Raw genomic sequence first — 21,904 nt, 5'->3', positions numbered from 1 at the left:
TAATTACTACTGTCGGTGGTCCTTCGGGCAACCTCGTCGGCTTCGTTCAGAACATGAAGATCTCAGCACACCTGGACAAGCTAAGCCACCGTTCCCCACCCAGTTCCGACTCAGCCCAAACAAGAAAGGAGCGGTCCCGCCGCGCCCACTCAGCTGGGCGCCCACTGGTGCGCGCATGCGCAGAGCCAGCGCAACCCGGCGCCCACGCAGGCATCTTGGGTGTCTGCAGAACGGTCTGTCTCGGAAAGGCCTAGCTTCCTCGTCGCCTGGTACATGTATAGAACGCTAGAGTGGACAGGATGAAAAACACGGAAAGGAACCCTTCTGTCAACATCGCATTTCCGTCTCAAACCACCCACTTCCGCTTCCTCAGCCGGTTCCGGTCCCGCCCTCTACTTCCGGTGGCCTTCGGTTCCGCTGCGGCCGGTCTCTACGTCTGCTGCCGCTGGTTCCGCTCCAGGTGAGGGGATGCAGGGCACCCCGACCCGCTGCCGGCGGTGACGCCATTGGGGCTGGGTGGTTCCGGCTTCGCGGTTCATCGGCGCGGCCTGCACCGCGGCTCTCAGCGGCGTGTGGGAGGCCGTGTCTGCCGTAGTCCCACCCCCAGGCCCCTGGCTCCGGCCCGCTGGTGGCGGAGGCCGTCTTCACGTCCGGCTTTCTGGCCTGTTTCGGGGGCTCCCCTGCGTTCTCGTAGGCTTTGTGCCCTTAGCGTCATTTCTCTCGCTTGTGCAGCACGGCCGTCTCTCCCCGGACCCTCCTTGTGGAAGGCATCCCGGCCCTCTCGGTCCTGGAGTCCGTGCCGGCCTGTGATGCTGTCCCGCGCCAGTCACTTCGCCCAGCTCTGGCCTCTGCACCACTTCGCAGTTGCCACAGTTGTCCTGCCCTGGCTGGGAGTGGACAGTTCCTCACAGTTAACCTCTTCTGAGCGATGAGAAGTTAACCCCACCCCTGTCCGCTTTACTTTCCAATTTCGTAGTGTGGTCTTGGGCACATTAACTTCTCTTTCAGGTTTCCAGTGTGTGTAACAGTAGTTGTTCAGTTCAGGCTTGTGAGGATCGGATGAGATAATTCAGTTAAGTGGTTTAGCATGCTGTTTTCTCACCATCACCATTTGCATCGTTGCGGACAATCGACAGAGTGCTGTCACACGTGTTATTTCACACTTTGACACTGTTACTGTCCAGGAAATATTAATAGCCGGGTCTTGTGGTTGGGAAAACTGGGTACAATTCAGGAGCTGACTAGGCAACACTGTATGTTAGGCATAGGAACTCCAGCCGGAACAACTACTCTCAACTCTAGTTTACATGCTTTTTTGGGGTCTGATTGCCGTCCGTACTGCAATCGTTTTTCAGTTTATAAATTTCAGTGGAGTCTGAAATGATACAAAGTAAGATTGCTTGGGAAAGAAGTTTAAACATGAAAATAAAATAGCTCATTCATTTATATCCTGCTGTGCCATTGATGTGAATGATCCCAGAAACAGTGAGGAGCCAGTTGAGGTTCAGCAACTTTTTAAAAAAAAATTTTTTTAAAGATTTATTTATTTGAAAAGCAGAGTTGCAGAGAGGCAGAGGCAGAGGGAAAGAGGTCCTCCACTCCCTAATGGCTGCAATGGCCAGAGCTGTGTCAAAATGAAGCCAGGAGCAGCTTCTGGGTCTTCTACACTGTTGCAGAGACCCAAGGCTTTGGGCCATCTTCCACTGCTTTCCCAGGCCATAGCAGAGAGCTGGATCAGAAGTGGAGCAGCCGGGATTTGAACTGGTACCCACATGGGATGCCAGGCACTGCAGGCGGCAGCCTTACTCGTGAAGCCACAGCACCGGCTCCATCAGCAACTTTTTTTTTTTTTTTTTTTGACAGGCACAGTGAGAGAGAGAGATAGAGAGAAAGGTCTTCCTTTTTGCCGTTGGTTCACCCTCCAATGGCCGCTGCGGCCGGCGCATCTCGCTGATCCGAAGCCAGGAGCCAGGTGCTTCTCCTGGTCTCCCATGTGGGTGCAGGGCCCAAGCACTTGGGCCATCCTCCACTGCCTTCCCGGGCCATAGCAAAGAGCTGGTCTGGAAGAGGGGCAACCGGGGTAGAGTCCGGCGCCCCAACCGGGACTAGAACCCGGTGTGCCGGCGCTGCAAGGTGGAGGATTCCATCAGCAACTTTTTAAAAACAGCCTTAAGTACTTATGCATTTAAATTTTTGAGGTTTTTTTTTTTTTTTTTTTTTTTTTAAACGCTTGATCCTTTAGTACATTTGCCAACTGGGAATTCCCATGTATGGCACAGGTGCTTTATAATGTTTGGGTGCTGCTTTATAAAGCACAAAGACCTACTCCATCTGGCACATTTTCTTTTTTAAGGCTGGGAACATTGAAGAGCCCAGAGCAGTGGCTCTCAGATTTTAGCATGAATCAAAGACGGGGGTGGGGCTTGTTTAAAACACAAATTGCCAGGTGCCTTCACCACCGATTACATTTCTAACAGCTTGCCCAGTAAAGATGATGCTTTTGGATCGTCTAGGGTCCATACTTTGAAAACGACTAGTTGACATAAGAAATGATCAAGGTTACCTGAATTCCAAATTCTTAACTCTGCCCATTTCAGTTAGTGTTGGTTGCCTTCATAGAGCTTGTAAATTGTCATTTTGATTTCCACCTCTTTCAAACAGATATTGTTTTAAGTCTTATTTAAGTTTGACTCAAAAGTCCATTTGGCTTTTTATTGAAGAGCATTAATAGTTGTTGGAGCCAATCCTGTCTAAAATGGAACACACTGCCCTAAAGTACCACACTTTAGGAAAGTTTTCAGTTGAACAGGTTGCAAACGTAAGAGCAGTTATGAATAATAATGGCCATGTTAGATACATTGTTGTCAAATTATTTTTGCAAACTGAAACTCAAAATTTGCCTTCTCTTGCAGTTGGTTATGATAGTTGCATGAAGAGTACAGGCAAATGCTTCATCAAATAAATGAAAGCATTTGGGAATGCTAATACTTTAAGATTGGAAAATGCAGTTCTCTGACGTGGGGGAGAGGGGCAGAAGAGTGAGTGAAAAGTGAAAGCTGTGTGGGGAAGATGCTCAGCATTTGATTGCTGATGAGAGTAGCAGTTGCCATATAATCTTTTTTTTGGCTAGATTTGTGCCTGTGGGTTTTCTATTTACTGATCTTTGATGCCTGGATTCCTGTAGGTCCAATTTGAGAGACAGTTGTGTAGGGGAAGAAAAGAGGTTTAGTTAGAAGAACTGAGTCCATGAGTAGATTACCTAGCTTTTCAAAACTTCTGTTTCTTTAATTGTGAAAGAGGGAGCACTCTTATCAAACCACTTTGTTAATGAGATTGTCTGTGTAAAAACTGTCCAGGTCATAAAGTATCAAATACTGACTGACTGTTGTTTGTTTACATAGTACCTGGAATATAATAAGCTTTCAGCTTTCAACTTAATTTTACTAATACATATGTAATACTGTGTGCATAACACTATATGACTTACAAATATTAACCAAATTAATCCTCATAGGAACCCTAAGAGGTAAGTAGTAATATCATCTCTTTTACCTATGAGGAAATGCAGACACTGAGGATCAAGCTAGCTTCCCATGATTAAATAGCTAGTATGGGAAAAAGCTGAGATCTGAACCCAGGTAGCCTGGCTTTTAATGACCCTACTACATTACTTCTCAAATGTTCAACCTGCTGGCTGGTCGTCATGAAGGATCTTGCTGTTAGCATAAATGTAATTAAATAAAATAGGTGGGATATGTAGCTTATTATTGCTCCTTTCTAGTGGAATAAGGGAGAATCTGATAAAACACTGGGAAGTAGTAATACCTTGTAGGCCAAAAATTGGAAAGTGGGTAACTTTTAACTTTGTAAGGACAAAAATCATGTTTCTCCACCATCAAATTGTAAAACAGGGCTTAAACTGCATGTTTTTATAAAACTAAAGTTACAGGCTTGATTCTGTTTATCTGTTTTATCTTACTCATTTGAATATGCATTTCCTTCTAGGTATTTCTCCTGAAGGAAAGGTGCTAACTCATATGCTTCCAGAATGGCTCTTCCTATCATTGTAAAATGGGGTGGACAGGAATATTCCGTGACAACACTTTCAGAAGATGATACTGTGCTGGACCTCAAGCAGTTTCTCAAGACCCTTACAGGGGTGCTGCCAGAACGCCAGAAGTTGCTGGGACTCAAAGTTAAAGGTAATTCTCTCACCACTTCAAATTTTTGCATTGATATTTACGATTTTCTGTTTGCTGTTTTCAGTTGTTTTCTCGTCTTTTCCTTTGGAGATTTCTTTGGTAGGGGTAGTCCTAAAATTGCTTTAGTGGTAAAAGTTAGAACGTTAAAGGTTACTTCAAAATACTCTCACTATAAAGATTATTGTTGATTCCTCTGATACTTTGTGTTTGCTTGTTAAACCTTTGGCATGGATATCCCTGATGAAACTGTCATTTATTTTCTGACATTTACCTTTTAGCACAGTGTTTTCATGATAGATTGGGTTTTGTGTTCTCCCCAAATTATCTTTCCCAGTTCAAAAGTAAAAGTGATATTTAAAAATTATAGGCAGTGTTTACATCTTGCTTTTAAAGGGACTTTTATAGTGTATGCACTTGTTGCGTCTTTGAAGGGTGAGTTTTGAGTAACCATAAATCTACACTTTTGTCTTGGGCAATCAATTCTCAAAGCTTCCTGGAGAACAGTTTTCTTCATCTTGAACGATAAAATAAACTATTAGTTTATTTTGTTGAGTAACGATTGTGTTCTAAGACGGAAAGGGGGGAAAAACAATCCTTGAATTAGTTGCAGTTTATTGGTGTCTTGGATATGGACAGTTCAGCAACAACAGAAAAAGAACAGCTATGGCATCTGTACCAAACCTTTTAACGTTAGGGTTTTGTATAATGGAATAGTGAAACCAGCACCTGAACTTTAGTGAGAAAACAGTCATTTGCTTGTATTGTAGGCAAACCTGCAGAAAATGATGTTAAGCTTGGAGCTCTCAAACTGAAACCAAATACTAAAATCATGATGATGGGAACTCGTGAGGAGAGCTTGGTAAATGTTTACTTTTGTTACCATTTGTCCCTTTAAAAATATGATTTATACTACACTGTTATATCATAGTTTTGATTTTTATAAAGTTGTCGGTGAAAAATAAAAGCTTCACAGTGATTGTGGTATTAACTCAGCTGAAAATGAGTACTGGGAATCTTTTTAGTATATAGTTAGCTGTGAGTATGGTAGTAGCTCACGTGGTCAAATTTAACATGGTAAATCTGTCCAGGGGACATATATAGTGAGTTACTAATTGTGGAAATTTTCACACAGTGTGTGCTTGCAAGACACTTGAATTCAAATTGTACCTCAGTCTTGTTATGCATGTATTCTGTATATTAAAGATAATGTGGTAAAACAAGAACTTTTTTCTATCTTGATAGGAAGATGTCTTGGGTCCACCCCCTGACAATGATGATGTTGTCAACGATTTTGATATTGAAGATGAAGTTGTTGAAGTAGAAAATAGGTAAGCATTTCACTTTAGAAGAGGTTGATTGTCCATGAGAAAAAGTGAATGTTTCATCTCACTTCATTTTTTCATCAGGGAAGAAAACCTACTAAAAATTTCTCGCAGAGTGAAAGAGTACAAAGTGGAAATTTTGAATCCTCCTAGGGAAGGGAAAAAGCTTTTGGTATTAGATGTTGATTATACATTATTTGGTAAGTCAGTTAATCTTGCATTTCGTCTTCTGTTATCTATAACAAGTTTTAAAATTTTATTTCCATTTCCCAGCAACTCATGAAATACTTGAAAAGTTTTCTTACCATTACAAATGAATCATTGCAGATAAGCCAAAAAAGAAGGCATCTATAAACTGGGACCCAAAGATGACTGCTCTTTATTGTTTTGATGTATGTCTTTTAGAATGAGTTTGTATCTCCTTTTTCTTTTTTAATAATAGAGTTAATGTCTTTTTAGTCATAAAATATTTGTTGTGAATTAAACATATATACATTTAACCATATAATATCCTAGCTTGTGGGTGCACCATAATTTAATCAAATCATTCCCTATTGGTTAACATTTAAACTTTTATAAGAAATATTTTAAACATATTGAATATTAAATAAAATTTAATATTTTAAAAATAATTTCTGATATTTTATCCTTGGTTTTCTGTTTATATTGAGTTAATTCTTGAATTTAAAAATTATCATGTCTAATACTGCAATAAATTGATATTATAATTTGTCTTAATTCTAAACTTTACATTTATATTATAAGTTAATGTACAGTTCAATTTAAAATTTAATTATTAAGTGATCATTTTGGTGAAATGTGTTAATATCTGCATGGTAAATGACAAACTACCATGGTGTATGCATATAGTTTATCATAAAACAGCACCTACACTTCAGAGATTAGATGAGAAAAAAAATTTATAGTTTACAGTATAAGCCTGAATTTCCAGTATTACACTTTGAGAAAAATAGATGGAATGTTCTGAGTGGATTTCAAGAGTATTAAATTGTGGACTTTAAAAAACATCTTTTTATCAGCCAGTGTTACTTGATCTGAAGCAGTTTGCAGTTGAATTATTGCATTTGCAATTGTTTATTAAATGTTTCACAGTGTATTACATTTCATAATTTCATTGATATTAGGTTATTTATGATCAATTTCCTTTTAGACCATAGGTCTTGTGCTGAGACTGGGGTGGAATTAATGAGGCCATATCTTCATGAATTCCTCACATCTGCATATGAAGATTATGACATTGTTATTTGGTGTAAGCTATATCTTTTTTTATGTCTATAGAAATAAAATGATTTATTAAATTATTCTGTTCTACAATATGTGGCTTCAGATTTCCTGTTTTTAAAATGAAACTTTATTTTGTTAGTGAATGTCTAATAGAAAGCATGTATGGCTTTCTTACATCACCATACAAAATTGCCAGATAACACTAAGATAGTTAAGTATAGTCAAGAGTAAATTATGGTAGCATAATAAAAATAGCATTATTTTCTACAGGAGCCCCACCTTGATTAGAGCTTTTTGTTACTTGTCTTTACGGTGAGATTGTTGATGCTTCAGGATATCATTGTTTTCTCCTTTGTTCTTGTGGTTTCAAAAGACTTAAAGATACAGTTTTTTTTTTTTTTTTTTAAAGATGTAGTTATTTATTTGAAAGTCAGAGTTACACAGAGAGAGAGAGAAAAGTCTTCCATCCGATGGTTCACTCCCCAGTTGGCCGCAATGGCCAGAGCTGTGCCAATCTGAAGCCAGGACCCAGGAGCTTCTTCCAGGTCCCCCATGCGGGTGCAGGGGTCCAAGGACTTGGGCCACCCTCTACTGCTTTCCCAGGCCACAGCAGAGAGCTAGATCGGAAATGGAGCAGCCGGATCTCGAACTGGTGTCCATATGGGATGCCAGCGCCCCAGGCAGGGCGTTAACCCACTATACCAGAGCGCTGGCCCCAAGAAACGGTTTTTAAAGGATCACAGTGATGTAGTTCTCCAGAAATAAAGGTAGTATGAAAAATTAGTATATGGACTAAGGCACTGTTGCTTAAATTGTGGGTCATTTCAAGAAGGTACAGATTTGTGAAAAGATATTGTTTGCTCCAACAAAAAAATCTGCTGTATCACTAAGTGCACTATTTAATTCAAATAATTGACTTTTTTTTAATGGCAAGACTTAGAAAATGCAACAATTCATTGATTTATAGCCACCTTACTTCTTGGCAATGTCTTAAGGAGAGAATTATCCTGATTATGAATTAAATAAAATTCCATCAATTAAATTTAAATGTACTGAGTCTTTGTTAAAAAGCCACATAGTTGTTCAGTCTATAAATTTTCATTGTTCAGTGATAATATGAGTTCATAACTGTTAAAAGTTGAAAACATTGTCAAAATATCATGTTTTGGTTTTTTGTTGTTGTTGGTTTAGTAAGATAGTGGAAGTGAGCTTCCTGGTAAGCAAATATTTGTTCAGCAACTCTGACCTGAGCTGACATTTGAGAAAAAAAAAAAATTGTCCTCTAGATGTTATTAGACTAGACTTAGAAATTTAGAAAGGGGTGGGCATTTAGCCTAACAGTTCAGTCACCACTTAGGTTACCTAGGTCACATACCAGAATGTCTGGGCCTGAGTCCTGTTCCTGCTCTTGATTCAAGCTTCCTACTAATGTTCACTCTGGGAGGCATCAGGTGATAACTCAAGTGATTGGGCCTGTCATCTATATGGGAGACCCAGATTGAGTTCCTAGCTTCTTGGCATTGGCCCAGCAAACATTTAAGGAGTAAACCAACATGTGGGAAATTTCTGTGTGTCTTATCTCCTCCACTTTTCAAGTAAATTAAATAAATAAAAATTAAAGTAAGAAAATTGAGAAACTTTTGCAAGCAGATATTTAAAGTGATTCATTTCTGTAATTTGGGATATTTTGTAGTAGTAAGTTGAAAAGGGCACTTCAGTTTGGCGCTAAATAGACTAATTTTAATTCTGCCTCTGTCCTACTGTCTTAATGGACCTGTCTTCTCATCTTACTGAGCTTTAGTTTCCTCAACTGAGAAAATCAAGGTAACTAAACCTGTGCTACAGGTTTGCTTTAACAATATAAATACCAGTGTAGCAACTGGCACCAGGTATAACATAGTAATTCAAAACTCTATTAGCTGTCAATCTTTTGTGTGTGGGGGGTTGATTAGACACAAAATAGGTATTGAATTGAAAAAGAAAAAACCTGTATTTCCCTGTCTTGTGACTGTTTTCATTGTAGATATGACTATCTGTACAATTTTGGTTAATCCAGCCAATTTTGTGTGCAAAGTGATTATTTTGATTGCTACAAATCAGGGAATTATTTTACCTTTAAAAAATATACATGCACACTTTAATAATTTAGTCCAGTAACTTGTGACCGGGAAAGGCACATAAAGATGAGGATTGAATTTTAGTCTTGGTGATCCCCAAACTGGTTCATATCTGATACTGAGCAGATATCTAACATAGGTACACTTTATATTTGCCTCAGATCCCTTTTTATAAGCTGTTGGACTCAATGAGCATTAATTTGCTGAGTCTTACAAAATACAATTTTTCAGTGGACCTACTTTAAAATATATATATTATATATTTGTTTCTATTTATTTGAAAGACAGGGAAACAGACCACAGAGAGATCTTTCGTCTGCTGGTTCACTCTTCAAGTGCCTGCAACAGCTGGGGCTGGGCCAGGCCAAAGCCACGAGCCTAGAATTCAATCCAGATCTCCTATGTGGTGACAAAGACCTAAATGTTCGGGCCAACACCTGCTGCCTCGCAAGGTGCATATTAGCAGGAAACCAGAATCCAAAGCAGAGCTGGAGCTGGAACCCATTCACTCTCATGTAGGGTGTTGGCGTCTTAAGCAGTGCCTTAACCTCCATGCCAAACATCCACCCTGGAGTTTAGATCTTAAACATTTTCTGGGTTCAAAGTTGTTTTGTGCATTGACCTACCGGTATTTTATAGATAAAAAGTTTAAATTTTATTGTCTTCAAGTTTTACCTTTAAGGTTGTTCTTATATTTTAAAGGAAATTATAAATATGCTAGGTACTGTTATTTGTTATGCATTTAAACTTTGTCTTAGAAAACTTACATTGAAGAAAGATTTTTTTTAATGAAACAACCTTTTCACATGTATTGTATTGTCCCTCATATTGTAGCTGCAACAAATATGAAGTGGATTGAAGCTAAAATGAAAGTAAGTATCAGAAAACAATCCATTTAAAAATGTTTTCAAGTTGTATTTGTCTTGTTAAAAGTCTGGAACTGAAGTAATTTTATTTTTTAATAAAAATTTTAAAATGGAGGGCATTAGGAAATATATATCAGCATGTGAAGTAAAAGTGTTTTTAAAGACTGTTTACTGGTAGATTGTACTGAATGCTTACTGTTTTTCTTCTTTTCAAGAAAATAATTTACCTAAGTTCCTGTTCCCTCCTCTCCTCATTTTACAATAATGCTGTCTTTTCCTCTTTTACTCTGGTGTGTAATACTCAAAGAGATGCTACTATTGTAAGATGGTGAATTAGGAAGTAATCTCCTTTTAGTTTATTTTCCTATTACTACTATTTATTGACTTAACTAAGTGAAACTATTGCTAGTTGTTAATTAGCAAGATATGGCAGCCATTGGGTAGAAAGTTTTTATTATGGGAAACTGAAGCTACTATTCTGAAAATCTTGAATCTTCTACATTATTATATTTTAACCTGGCAGTTTTTGTTTTTGTTTTTTTATCTAGGAGCTAGGAGTGAGCACAAATGCAAATTATAAGATTACCTTCATGTTGGACAGTGCTGCTATGATAACAGTGCATACTCCCAGGAGAGGATTAATAGATGTAAGAAATTATTTTACTTCTATTTAAATAAGTACTAATTTTCTAGTTTGCATTTTATACTAATACTGATGAAATAAACTAGAAATACATACAAATTTTGGCTTAGGAAAATGTATTTAAGGTTAAAATGTACTCATTTTAATGATCTTTAAGTAAGGATCTTAAAGCAGAGCTGTCCAGAATGGATCTTGTAGTTATGGATAATTGTCCTGTGATGATGACAGCATTGTTTTGCTGAGCAGAGTTAGGAGAAAAAAATACTGAATGTCATCAAGGAAGATAGGAAAATGCTTCAGAACATTTGTGGAAAATGTAACTAAAATGCACATTTTCCATGCACATTTGGAAGTCCCTTTGTATTGGAAACCAGCCAAAACAGTCTCAGCCTGCCTTATATGAAATCGGTAATAAATCAAAAGTATCATGATGTGTATACTTTGGAGAGACATATTCTCCCTTAGAGAATAGCAATAGGAACCATCAGAGAAGAAGACTGGACTGATAGACTAGGTTTTGCTCATCAAGTAACTACTTATTGTAGATATTTGTCTGTAGGTTCCTCTGGTAGGCACTGTTGGAAATAAAGGGATGAGTAAAACATGGTTTGTTCCTTTTGAAAACACACAGACCAGTAAGAATTGGGGAGGACTTAGGGTACACCATGAAAGGTTTGGGAACATAGTATTAAAATAATCAAAATCACAAATACAGTGGGACTTAATACGTAAGGACTTAATACTCTATGCCTGCATCAGGGGAAAAATATAAACCTTTACCCTCTAAAATAATCTAATACATTTTAAAAGTCTAAATGTTAAAAAGATGCTTGGGAAATGTCAAACTTAGCCTTGGTTACATTGGTGAAAAATTAAAATAATAAAAATAATCCTTAATGTCTAACAATAGATAATTAGATATGTAAGTTGTTTTTCATATAATAGAATGCAGCTATCATTTATTGTGTTGGACTGATTTTTAAATGTTCATGACACATTAAAGCTTAAGAGGTAGAGAGCAGTGTTTGCAAGGTGTTAGTAAATAGTTAAATAGTTTGTAACTTTTGTTTGAGTCAGGATTTCCTTTATCAAAAGATCTGTAAACTCTATAAAGCTACTGCTATTTATAAAAAGGCCTGGCAGTAAATGTAGCAGAGTGTCTAGTTTTCATTCTTGGTACTAAACAGATTATAGATGATTTAAAATTTTCCTTTGTGCTTTTCTGTCTTTTCAAATATTCCTATCAATATTCTCCTTGTGTTTATGAGAAAAAGTAATTCTCAACCTAATGACTAAATCATAGCCCATTTAAGAGGATGTAACTTTAATGACTCTGGGTGTCATAAATACTGACCTCTGTTGTATTTCTTGAGGCTTTTGTTAGCTTAAAAAACCAATAATCTGGTTGATTGTGGCAGTTCCTAAATATTTGTCTTCAGGTATGTAGGAAGTTTGGTTCAGTAGTAATCAAAAAGTGAAAAAAATTCTGGTAAATAAAATTTAGTAAAATTAAAAATATGTCAGTTACATTCTTTGCAGTAAATAGGACATTAGGAAGGAAAAAGCTTTCCTCATTTCAAAGTAAATTATAGAACAAGAAAAAACATTTTTAATTGACTACCTTTGTCACCATTTACTTACAACCATGTGATCTCATGCAGTTGTTATTGTCATGTCATCTTATGTAACTCTTAGTGAGATTTCTACCTCCAGGAAAAATAATTTTCTTTGGAAAATTTATTTTAAAAAATTCTGAATGTGTAATACATTCATACAACTCAAACATAACAGTAAAGTATGTTATGAAAAATTGTCCTCCCTCTGGCTTCTCTGACCATTCTAACATAAGCAATTGAATGCCCTAGAAATGATGTACCTGTAATTGAATTGTAGACAAAAAACATCTTTTCTGTATAAAATATTAAATGATCAACTAAAAGTGCCAGGTACATTTTCCCTCTCTCAGATGTTCTAGTTTTGAAAATAGGCTTCATGTGACTCTTAAACTCAGAGAGCCCAGGAAGTCATGTGGGTGCTTGGTAGACATCTGAACAATTACTTTAGATTCTTTTGAAATTAAGTAACTACTGTTCTTGTGACCCAGAATCCGCATGTTAAAATGGTTTTAGTTCATGTAGACATAAATAGACCTTTCCAAAGCTTCAACGTTGTGAGATAACAGCACGTTTTTAAAGGGTGTTGCATTTGACAGCTGCCGCAGCCAGCCATCACCATTCTACAGGAGAAAGCACTCTAGCATTGCTCTGTAGGGTACTATAGCGTCTCTGCTTTTAACTACCTGGTGTAATTGGAGTGAAATCTAAACTTCCATTCTAAGGTAAAGCCTCTTGGTGTTATATGGGGAAAGTTTTCGGAATTTTACAGCAAGAAAAATACCATTATGTTTGATGACATAGGAAGGAATTTTCTGATGAACCCACAGAATGGACTAAAGGTAAGACATAATTTTACTTATTGTATGTTCATGTAGTCTGGCTACGTGGTAGAACTTTAAGCACTACTGGATTTTGTAAATTTTCACAAGTGCAATCATTGTGCTTCAAAATAACATTCCTGTCATCAAAGGATTGTGTATATATAATAGTGATCCCATAAGATTATAATGGAATTGGAAATTTCCTATTGCTTAGCTATTGTATATTATCTTTGTGTACAAACACAAATACTTAAAACCATTGTGTTATAGTTGCCTACAGTATTCAGAACAGTAATATATTGTAGGGGTTAGTATCTTAGGAGCAACAGGTTATACTGTATAGCCTAGTTGTATGGTAGTACACTCTGACGTTTGTATACTGACGAACTCAGCCAACACCTCATTTTTCAGAATGTTTCCCTTTTAGGCATTACATGACTGTCCTGTATAATTATGGTTACAGACAAGAAAAGTTTTAAGTATTTAGAAAAATTTACATTGAACATTTCCTCTTTTGCATTGATATCTCCTTGGTTAGCTAACTCATCCAAATGTTTTAATTATTTATTTTAAAGATTTTATTTATTTGAAAGGTAGAGTTACAGACAGTGAGAGGGAGAGACAGAGAAAGGTCTTCCATCTGCTGTTTCACTCCCCAAATGGCCGCAACAGCTGGAGCTGGGCCAATCCTAAGCCAGGAGCCAGGAGCTTCTGGGTGCAGGGGCCCAAATGCTTGGGCCGTCTTCCACTGCTTTCCTAGGCCACAGCAAAAAGTTGGATTGGAAAAGGAGCAGCCGGGACTTGAACTGGAACCCCTACGGGATGCTGGCACCGCAGGCAGAGGATTAACACACTTCACCAGAACGCTGGCCCCCAAGTGTTTTTTTTTTTTTTTTTTTTTTTTTAATTAGCTCTGAAGGAGTAGCATAGACTTACTTGTAGTAACTTTTAGCATCAAAAGTGAAATCATCAACATCTTATTAGGTATCAAATCTTGAAATTTTTGATGTCCTGTTTAGCTGGACAGTTTGCAGTAAGGTTACTCTTATTATTTTCCTTTTTAAAATGAAACTAGAGGTTTTTCAAATTCTTAAGGGGAAATGCAGACTTTAGAATTATAAAATGCTGGAGCTAGAAGGAACTACAATCATCTTGTCTGCATTCTTAATTTTAGAAACTGAGGATGAGAAAGTTCATGTTTTGTCCAAGATGATGTGTGTAATTGCCTCATCACAGTTAGGATTAGAATTTAGGTCAGTGATAATCTGAGCATGCAGTCACATGCAATCTTGTGTACGTGTGATAGTGACATTTACTCCTGGTAGCAGTATAAAACTGTTAAGAGAAATTTGTAACCTAAACATTTCTGGTTCCTATGTTTGCTTACAAGTTGGCATATTATGAAAATGGAAAAGATAACTCTATGTTTTGATAATAATGTGCATGGAATCTCCATTTGATGTGAAAATCCTAACAATGAAGATATTTTCATACTCAGTCAGGTACTTTTCTGCCAACTTAGGTTCTTTGCAGTTTTAAAAGACAAGAGAAGAACTTGAAGAAAGTATGTATTTGAAGTCTTCCTCACAGAGGATTAATTTGGGTTTGGTGAACAATGAAGATAGTTTAAGAAAAGAATGCTAATATGAGCAGTGAATTGCCATAATTATAGAAGCTGGTGTTGACTTTGAAGAAAAGCAGCTGTATGATCTGAAGAAAATGGTTTTTGTTTGTGACTTAGGCAGAAGTGCTTCTCCCGTATGTATTTCACCAAGTATTTGGTGCAGAAATATATTCTTGATTCTTGAGAAGAGACTTGATTGATGTAAACCTAATTTTCTGTGAAACTTATGGTTATTACCTACTCTTGCAGGGAAGTAAGGTCATGATGTTCAAGGAAAAATTTTTGAAGAGACTTTTATTTAGCATTTATAAAAAATAAAACCATTAGTTTGATGTGTGTTTGGAAGAAATTTTATTTTTATTTTCCTAAGCAACATCTTTTTATGCAGGAAGAGATAATTTTCTACACTTCAGGTTTTTTTAAATTAGGATACTCATTAGACTCATTACAGGAATTCCTATAAACCCATATGCCTCCACCTATCTTCAGCCCCCTCAATCTTAATTCAGGAAGTATTTTTTCAGGCATTCCATACATGATTTCTTACATGCCTGCTTTGGGGAACTTCTTTTAAGTTAACTATTAATGATTTATTGACACTGACATAGAAACAGTTCTGAAGTTGAGAAGGATTCTTACATTCTCTTTTTTATTTCATAGTTTTATAATTTGCTTGATAGAAAATTCCAAATATTTCATGCACATCTTACAAGACTGCTTATTTTTAAAATGACTAACCTAATAATATAAGCTTTCCAGTCTTAAGATATAAGGCATTTTGAATATGATATATAATATTGAATTAACAGAATGTGAATATTAATCACAGATAAAGCAATTGATATTCTAAAAACTTCATATATATTATCTATGCAATGAAATCATAATATAAGAGAATTGAGCTAATCTAGAAAAACCTTAGGTTCCTAAAAATGTTTCTTTGATCATGAGACAGCAAAGTGATCATATATGTTAACTGCCCTGCTGGAGTTCAATTTTGGAAAATAGTATAGTAAACAATGATTATAGTGGAACAAGTGAAGTCAGTTAGGTGAATGATTTATTTTTTTGCCCTTATTTTAACTTTTAGAAACAGCCATTAAAGCAATTTAGTTTGTTTAGTAGTGCTTAAGACTAAATGTTTAGAAAGCAAAAACTTAGCAGGAGCTTGTTTTGAAAATCTTAGCAGCCACGGACCCTGTACTTTCTCTTTCAGTTCTTAACCTCTTCCTGCTGTTTACACTTGGAATCACTTTGGCACATTGTGTATTACTAGTTTAAAAGTTAATATGTTGCCTTTACATCCTTTAGGAGTTGAATGAAGGAATAGTTTAAACACCACCACATGATTCAGGATTGTGTAGGAATTCCTTTATTCCTTCTGACACATCATATCATTTTCTCTGCTCACTCCCAGCTGCAGGACTTTGATAAGGTCCAGTTCAGCATCTTCTAGATCCCTATACTCACTGCTAATGCTGTGAGATAGAACTCCCTATGCTTCCGTGATGGCAGTGGGCTCTTCCACAAATGCTGGCTTCTGGGAACTCTCAGACAGCTCTTACTGGTGCCTTTAAGACAGCATTGAGGGGGCCGGTGCCATGGCTCACTTAGTTAATCCTCTGCCTGCGACACCAGCATCCCATGTGGGCACCAGGTTCTAGTCCCGGTTGCTCCTTTCAAGTTCATCTCTCTACTTTGGCCCGGGAAGGCCTTGGAGGATGGCCCAAGTGCTTGGGCCCCTGCACCCACGTGGGAGACCAGGAGAAAGCGCCTGGCTCCTGGCTCCGGATGGGCGCAGTGCGCCAGCTGTAGCGGCCATTTGGGAGGTGAACCAATGGAAGGAACACCTTTCTCTCTGTCTCTCTCTCTCACTTAACTCTGCCTGTCTAATAATAAAACAAAAAAAAGACAGCATTGAAACCCCATTAACTGCTATTGAATTGTCTGCTACCAAGCTGTCTGATAAGTAGAACATTTGGGAAATTTTTCTTCTATCTAGTTCAAGCTGATGATGTATTTTTTACAATGATGAAAGAAAACTACATATATATGACAATTAAATCAATCTCCCCTCCCCTCCCCTCCCCTCCCCTCCTTCCCCTCTCCTCTCTTTAGATAGATAGATAGATAGATAGATAGATAGATAGATAGATAGATAGAAAGAAAGAAAAAGAGAAAAGAAGAGAAAAGAAAAGAAAGTCCATTTCCAAATCCAACTTCTTACAGATGCATATTCTGGGAGATAGCAAGTGATGGCTGAAGTATTTGAGTCCCTGCCACCCATATGAGAGACCTAGATTGAGTTCCAGCTCTTGGCTGTAACATGGCTCAGCCTGGCTGCTGTGAGCATTTGGGATGTAAACCAGCAGATGGATGCTCTCTCTGTCTCTGCCTTTCAAGTACAATGGAAAAAAATGATTTTTTAGAAAAGGAAAAATAGTAAAAATGTAAATATAGGGGCCGGTGCTGTGGTATAGTAGATAAAGCTGCCGCCTGCAGTGCAGACATTTCATAAGGGTGCTGGTTTGTGTCTCGGCTGCTCCACTTCCAATCCAGCTCTTCTGCTGTGGCCAAAGCAGTTAAGATGCCCAAGTCCTTGGGCCCCTGCACCCATGTGGGAAGACCCAGAGGAAGCTCCTTGCTCTAGCTTCGGATTGGCATATCTCTGGCCTTAGCGGCCAACTGAGAAGTGAACCAGTGGATGGAAGACGTCTCTTTCTCTCTATGTCTCTCCTTTGCTCTCTCTGTAATTTCAAGTAAATAAATTTTTTAAAATGTAAATATAGTGGAACTACTTAGAATTGTATAACCCCATATATGTGGTTTAAACAGTTATATATCATGGACAGTTATATTTACTCTATGCCCTTTCAGTTTCTCACTCCTTAGTATTTTGAAGCAAATCCCAGATATATCATTTTATCTAAAATTAATTAAAATGTTTTAGAAAACTATTTTGAGTTGTATAAAAACATTTGAGCTGATATCATTTTAAAAAGGTGAAACTATTGGAACTATAACATAAAGAAAAGTATATAAAATTTATATTTTAACACATTTCAGTAAAAATAGCATCCAAGTCAAGATTTAATATCCCATCCTAATTGCAATCCCCCCATCCTGTCTACCGTGCTGACTTACAGTTTGAATTAATAATTTTTAAATGAATGCCTTTCACCCTAAAATATATCAACCTTAAACATAGGGAAAATATGACTGTTCTTTCTATTGGAAACTCTTGTATAATTAAAAATGATTTTAATGGAGATTTAATGATAAAAATGCTTATGATAAAGTATTACAGAAATTTTTTATATAAATGTATAATGGTAGCTACATAAACATTTTATTTGAAGTAAAAATCATTAGTGTTAAAATTTGTCTCACTCTCTGATTAAGTGAAGCTTGTATTTGGGTTTAAATTTTATGAATGAAATAACATGAATAAACTTAATTAGAAGCAGCCAGAATGATAGAAAGGGACAAAGTCTAAGCAGAAGCATTTGCAATCTAAGCAGAAACATTTGCACAGTCACAAAGGGGTTCTCTTTTTTTTAAATTTTTTTAATTTTTGACAGGCAGAGTGGACAGTGAGAGAGAGAGAGACAGAGAGAAAGGTCTTCCTTTTGCCGTTGGTTCACCCTCCAATGGCCGCCGCGGTAGCGCGCTGCGGCCGGCGCACCGCGCTGTTCCGATGGCAGGAGCCAGGTGCTTCTCCTGGTCTCCCATGAGGTGCAGGGCCCAAGCACTTGGGCCATCCTCCACTGCACTCCCGGGCCAGAGCAGAGAGCTGGCCTGGAAGAGGGCAACCGGGACAGGATCGGTGCCCCGACCGGGACTAGAACCCGGTGTGCCGGCGCCGCAAGGCGGAGGATTAGCCTGTTGAGCCACGGCGCCGGCCCACAAAGGGGTTCTGATTGAAGAGATGTTGGGGTAAAACAGGTAGAAGAGCTTTTAGTTTATACTGTAAATATTATGACTTTCTAGTTATTAAATATAGGCTTATATAAAAAATAATTTTTAGTATCGATGTCCCTGGTGATATTTTAACCTCATTAATTTTAATTTAAATTACAGAATGGTGTGGATTTGTATTAATTTTCCTTATCTCAGTGTGAAATTTTATATCTTAATAGATAAGGCCCTTTATGAAAGCACACCTAAATCGAGATAAAGACAAAGAACTTTTAAAATTAACTCAGTACCTCAAGGAAATAGCAAAATTAGATGACTTTTTGGAGTTAAATCACAAATATTGGGAAAGGTAAGTGCTAATTGCTTTTTCATTTTCTCTTTACCTTAACGAATGAAAAAATTGGGGATCCTGGTATAGGTATATAAGTCAGTTTTTATTTAACTTGGATTAATTCTAAAAATATTTTCTAACACAGAGCCTTCTTAAATTATTTTCCTCTTTGGTCTTAAACTGTAACTTGCTCATAACCTACATGTTGTTAGCTCTTTAGTACTTCATAGTAAAGAGGACTTCAGAGACTTGTGCACGTTTGTGGTACTACCTGTAAATTATTTTGTAAGTAGGCCACTCCTTTATGAATTACATCAAGGTTTGATCCCTGTTGTCATACTGTCAAAATTAAATGTATGAAAAAATTTGCTGAATAGTGTTAAGAACTACAAGTAGGGGCTGGCGCTGTGGCGTACTGGGTAAAGCGCTTTTCTGCAGTGCCAGCATCCCGTATGGGCGCCGGTTCGAGTCCCAGCTGCTCCTCTTCTGATCCAGCTCTCTGCTATGGCCTGGGAAAGCAGTAGAAGATGGCCCAAGTCCTTGGGCCCCTGCACCCATGTGGGAGACCTGAAAGAAGCTCCTGGCTTCAGACTGACCCAGCTCTGACCGTTATGGCCATTTGGGGAGTGGGTCAGTGGATGGAGGACCTCTCTCTCTGCTCTCTCTTTCTCTCTCTACCTCTACCTCTTCTGTAACTCCGCCTTTCAAATAAATAAAACTTAAAAAAGAAAGAATTACAAGTAACTTCTTGTGTAGCAGAAAAATTGGAGCACTTTATTCACTGAAACAATTAGTCCTGGTTTTCCTTTTCAAAGATAACCACCATTTCCATGTTGATATATCATCTTCCAGTCTTTTCTAATCAGAAGTGTGTACACACCTAGATATAGGTTGCATATAAACAAGATTTTGAGACAGGGAACAACATCTGGAAAGTGGAAGGGATTATTATGTACAACTAATTTTTTTAATTAGATCTTTAAAGAGAAACTGTGTAATACTCGAAGTACTTGGGCTTTTCAAATTCTGCTTTTGACTTTCTGGATATTTTGACACATAGTCTTGTTAATGAGTCTTATAATCCTTTTAGAAGATTAAGCAGGCATGTTTTTTAATCCCCATCTTCAGATTGTAGGTGATATGACTGAGTTACAGAGATAATAAATGCTTAGCACAGTGCCATAAAATGAACAAATTGCACCATCAAAATCACCCAAGTTTCTTGATTTTGAAAACTCTTTCCCCAACCATATCACCAATTATAGTAGCTCGTAAAAATGTGAGAAATAGAGATACAAAATTTTTAATTTAATGGTAGATTCCTATTTAAACAACATGAAGTTGCTTACTTCATAAATCAACATCTTTGCAACTTTATACTCTTGATCAGGTCATTTAGCATCTTTAGCCAAACATCTATATTCAAGAAAAATGAGATCTTTAAATGGAGTCTGAATTATATTTAGAAATGACAATGCTAGTTAATCTATCAACTTTCACATTTAGAAGAAAGGAGGAGTGATGGTTAATAATAAGAGTGTCCTTTGGAGTCTTGTTTTGTGCCTGTGAAATAGGGGTACTGTCTAACAGAAACTCCTCATAGAGTTGTTGTGAGGGTTCAGTGAATTAATACATGTATGTAGAACAGTACTTGGCATAGAAACAATCAGCAGATGTTAGCAATTATTAACACTTTATATTCATCTTGGAAAGTTTGTCATTAAAATAAACTCTGGGGAAGAAAGATTTTTTCATGAATTTAGCATAAGACAGTTTTGATATCTTTATTTTATTTCTTGCAGGTATCTCTCAAAGAAGCAAGGACAATAGTTAGAAGTTATGCTGATAGTTATTGAAGATACTTGAGATCCATGAACTTTCTGCTTTTACGCTAGAAATCATTATAATAGTGCTGGACACTGAAGCAAAGAACAGACTGCTTATACTTGGTCTTCCAGTTTTTTGTAAATTTAATTTTATATTTTTTGAAGATCATAGCAATATGCTCAAAAAAAAAATTCCTTTTATCCCATGTGAATATACCGTTACTGTTAAAAGATTTTCTCCAGCATTGATTACTCACTGTTTTCTTTTTTTCCAGAAAGAAAGAAGAGTGGAGAAAAATGTATGCTCAATGTCATTTTGTGACACAGATGTCATTTTTTTGACACAAAAACCATTTTGTGTTTTTGTCTCATTGTCTAAGACCAAATCCATCTAATGCTTTTCCCTTTAAGACCAAAAGAAAAAAATTTTTGGATAAAGAACATAGTTTGTTATGCTTAAAATTACCAAGAATTTTTTATTCCTTTGTCATGGCCACAACTTCTGTACCACACTGGTTGCATCTGTAAATCCTGAGCTGCATCACTTAGGTCTGTGTGTGCATCTGTGTACTTAAAGTAAAACTGGAAAGCATTAGTTGCAGTACAGCTGTGTTCTAGTATGAGAAATAGAAAAACTAAGGCTAAAGAATAAAACTAAAGCACCAGAATATGTGTCTCTTTGATAGCTAAGTACAAGCACTTCTGCCTAAACCATTGCCATAAAAGCATTTAAAGGCAGTACATTTTAAAATGGGACGTACCACCAGTTCTAGAAAGCATGAACAAAAAGGTTTTGTTCTGTCGAGTTATATCTTGTCTGAGTGCCAATACAGTTTCAGTGAAAATATCTAGCCATACTATTAAAAATATATATTATTTGCAATGCTTAAGCCTGCAGATGTGTAATGTGACCACTGTTTTGTGTTAACAGTATTGCTTTATACAATTCCTGTATTTGAAAGGAATTGATTCTTTTAAATAAACATGGTGTATATTGTTCTTTTGGGACTATTTCAGTGGTGTAAATAATAAATATTGTTTCTTAAAACACTGGCTCTTGGTTCTGTATTACTCCAAATATTCTACCTCTTTGTTGAATTATGAAACAAATATTTTCATTCAAGGACCACTTGAAAAATTAAAGGGTATAGTGTTCAGTGCACTCACAGTTGGAGTTAGCAAATGATTAGATGTAAAATTATTTAATTCTGATAAGTACTGAATTTTCATAAGTATGTATTTTTGTGATAGATTAGGTATACAGTGGAAGCATTTGAGAACCCTTAAGTAATGAAAATAACTAAGATGTATTTCTTAATTATAAGACTAAATTCAGATATTTAAGGATAGAATTTTTAGGGTATTGATTGATT

The 21,904-nt window shown here is 36.9% G+C and overlaps 1 protein-coding gene across 2 annotated transcripts; it reads left to right on the top strand.

The window, feature by feature from the left end:
• Positions 1-362: 362 nt before the first annotated feature.
• Positions 363-21,581, top strand: UBLCP1 (ubiquitin like domain containing CTD phosphatase 1). Of its 2 annotated transcripts, XM_062188743.1 has the most exons (11): positions 363-460; positions 4,006-4,202; positions 4,970-5,061; positions 5,445-5,530; positions 5,609-5,724; positions 6,696-6,794; positions 9,721-9,758; positions 10,301-10,399; positions 12,734-12,850; positions 18,596-18,723; positions 20,508-21,581. In XM_062188743.1, exons 2-11 carry the CDS (start codon positions 4,049-4,051, stop codon positions 20,533-20,535), a joined length of 957 nt encoding a protein of 318 aa, XP_062044727.1. In that variant the 5' UTR covers positions 363-460; positions 4,006-4,048; the 3' UTR covers positions 20,536-21,581. The 2 variants fall into 2 exon arrangements, with proteins under 2 accessions (XP_062044727.1, XP_062044728.1); XM_062188744.1 differs by lacking the exons at positions 18,596-18,723; positions 20,508-21,581 and adding an exon at positions 14,355-15,068.
• Positions 21,582-21,904: the final 323 nt, after the last annotated feature.

The sequence above is a fragment of the Lepus europaeus genome, chromosome 4, assembly GCF_033115175.1.
Source record: "Lepus europaeus isolate LE1 chromosome 4, mLepTim1.pri, whole genome shotgun sequence".
Lineage (NCBI taxonomy): Eukaryota > Metazoa > Chordata > Mammalia > Lagomorpha > Leporidae > Lepus > Lepus europaeus.
Note: the sequence above shows the minus strand (reverse complement) of the source record. Positions and strands in the feature narration are given on the sequence as shown.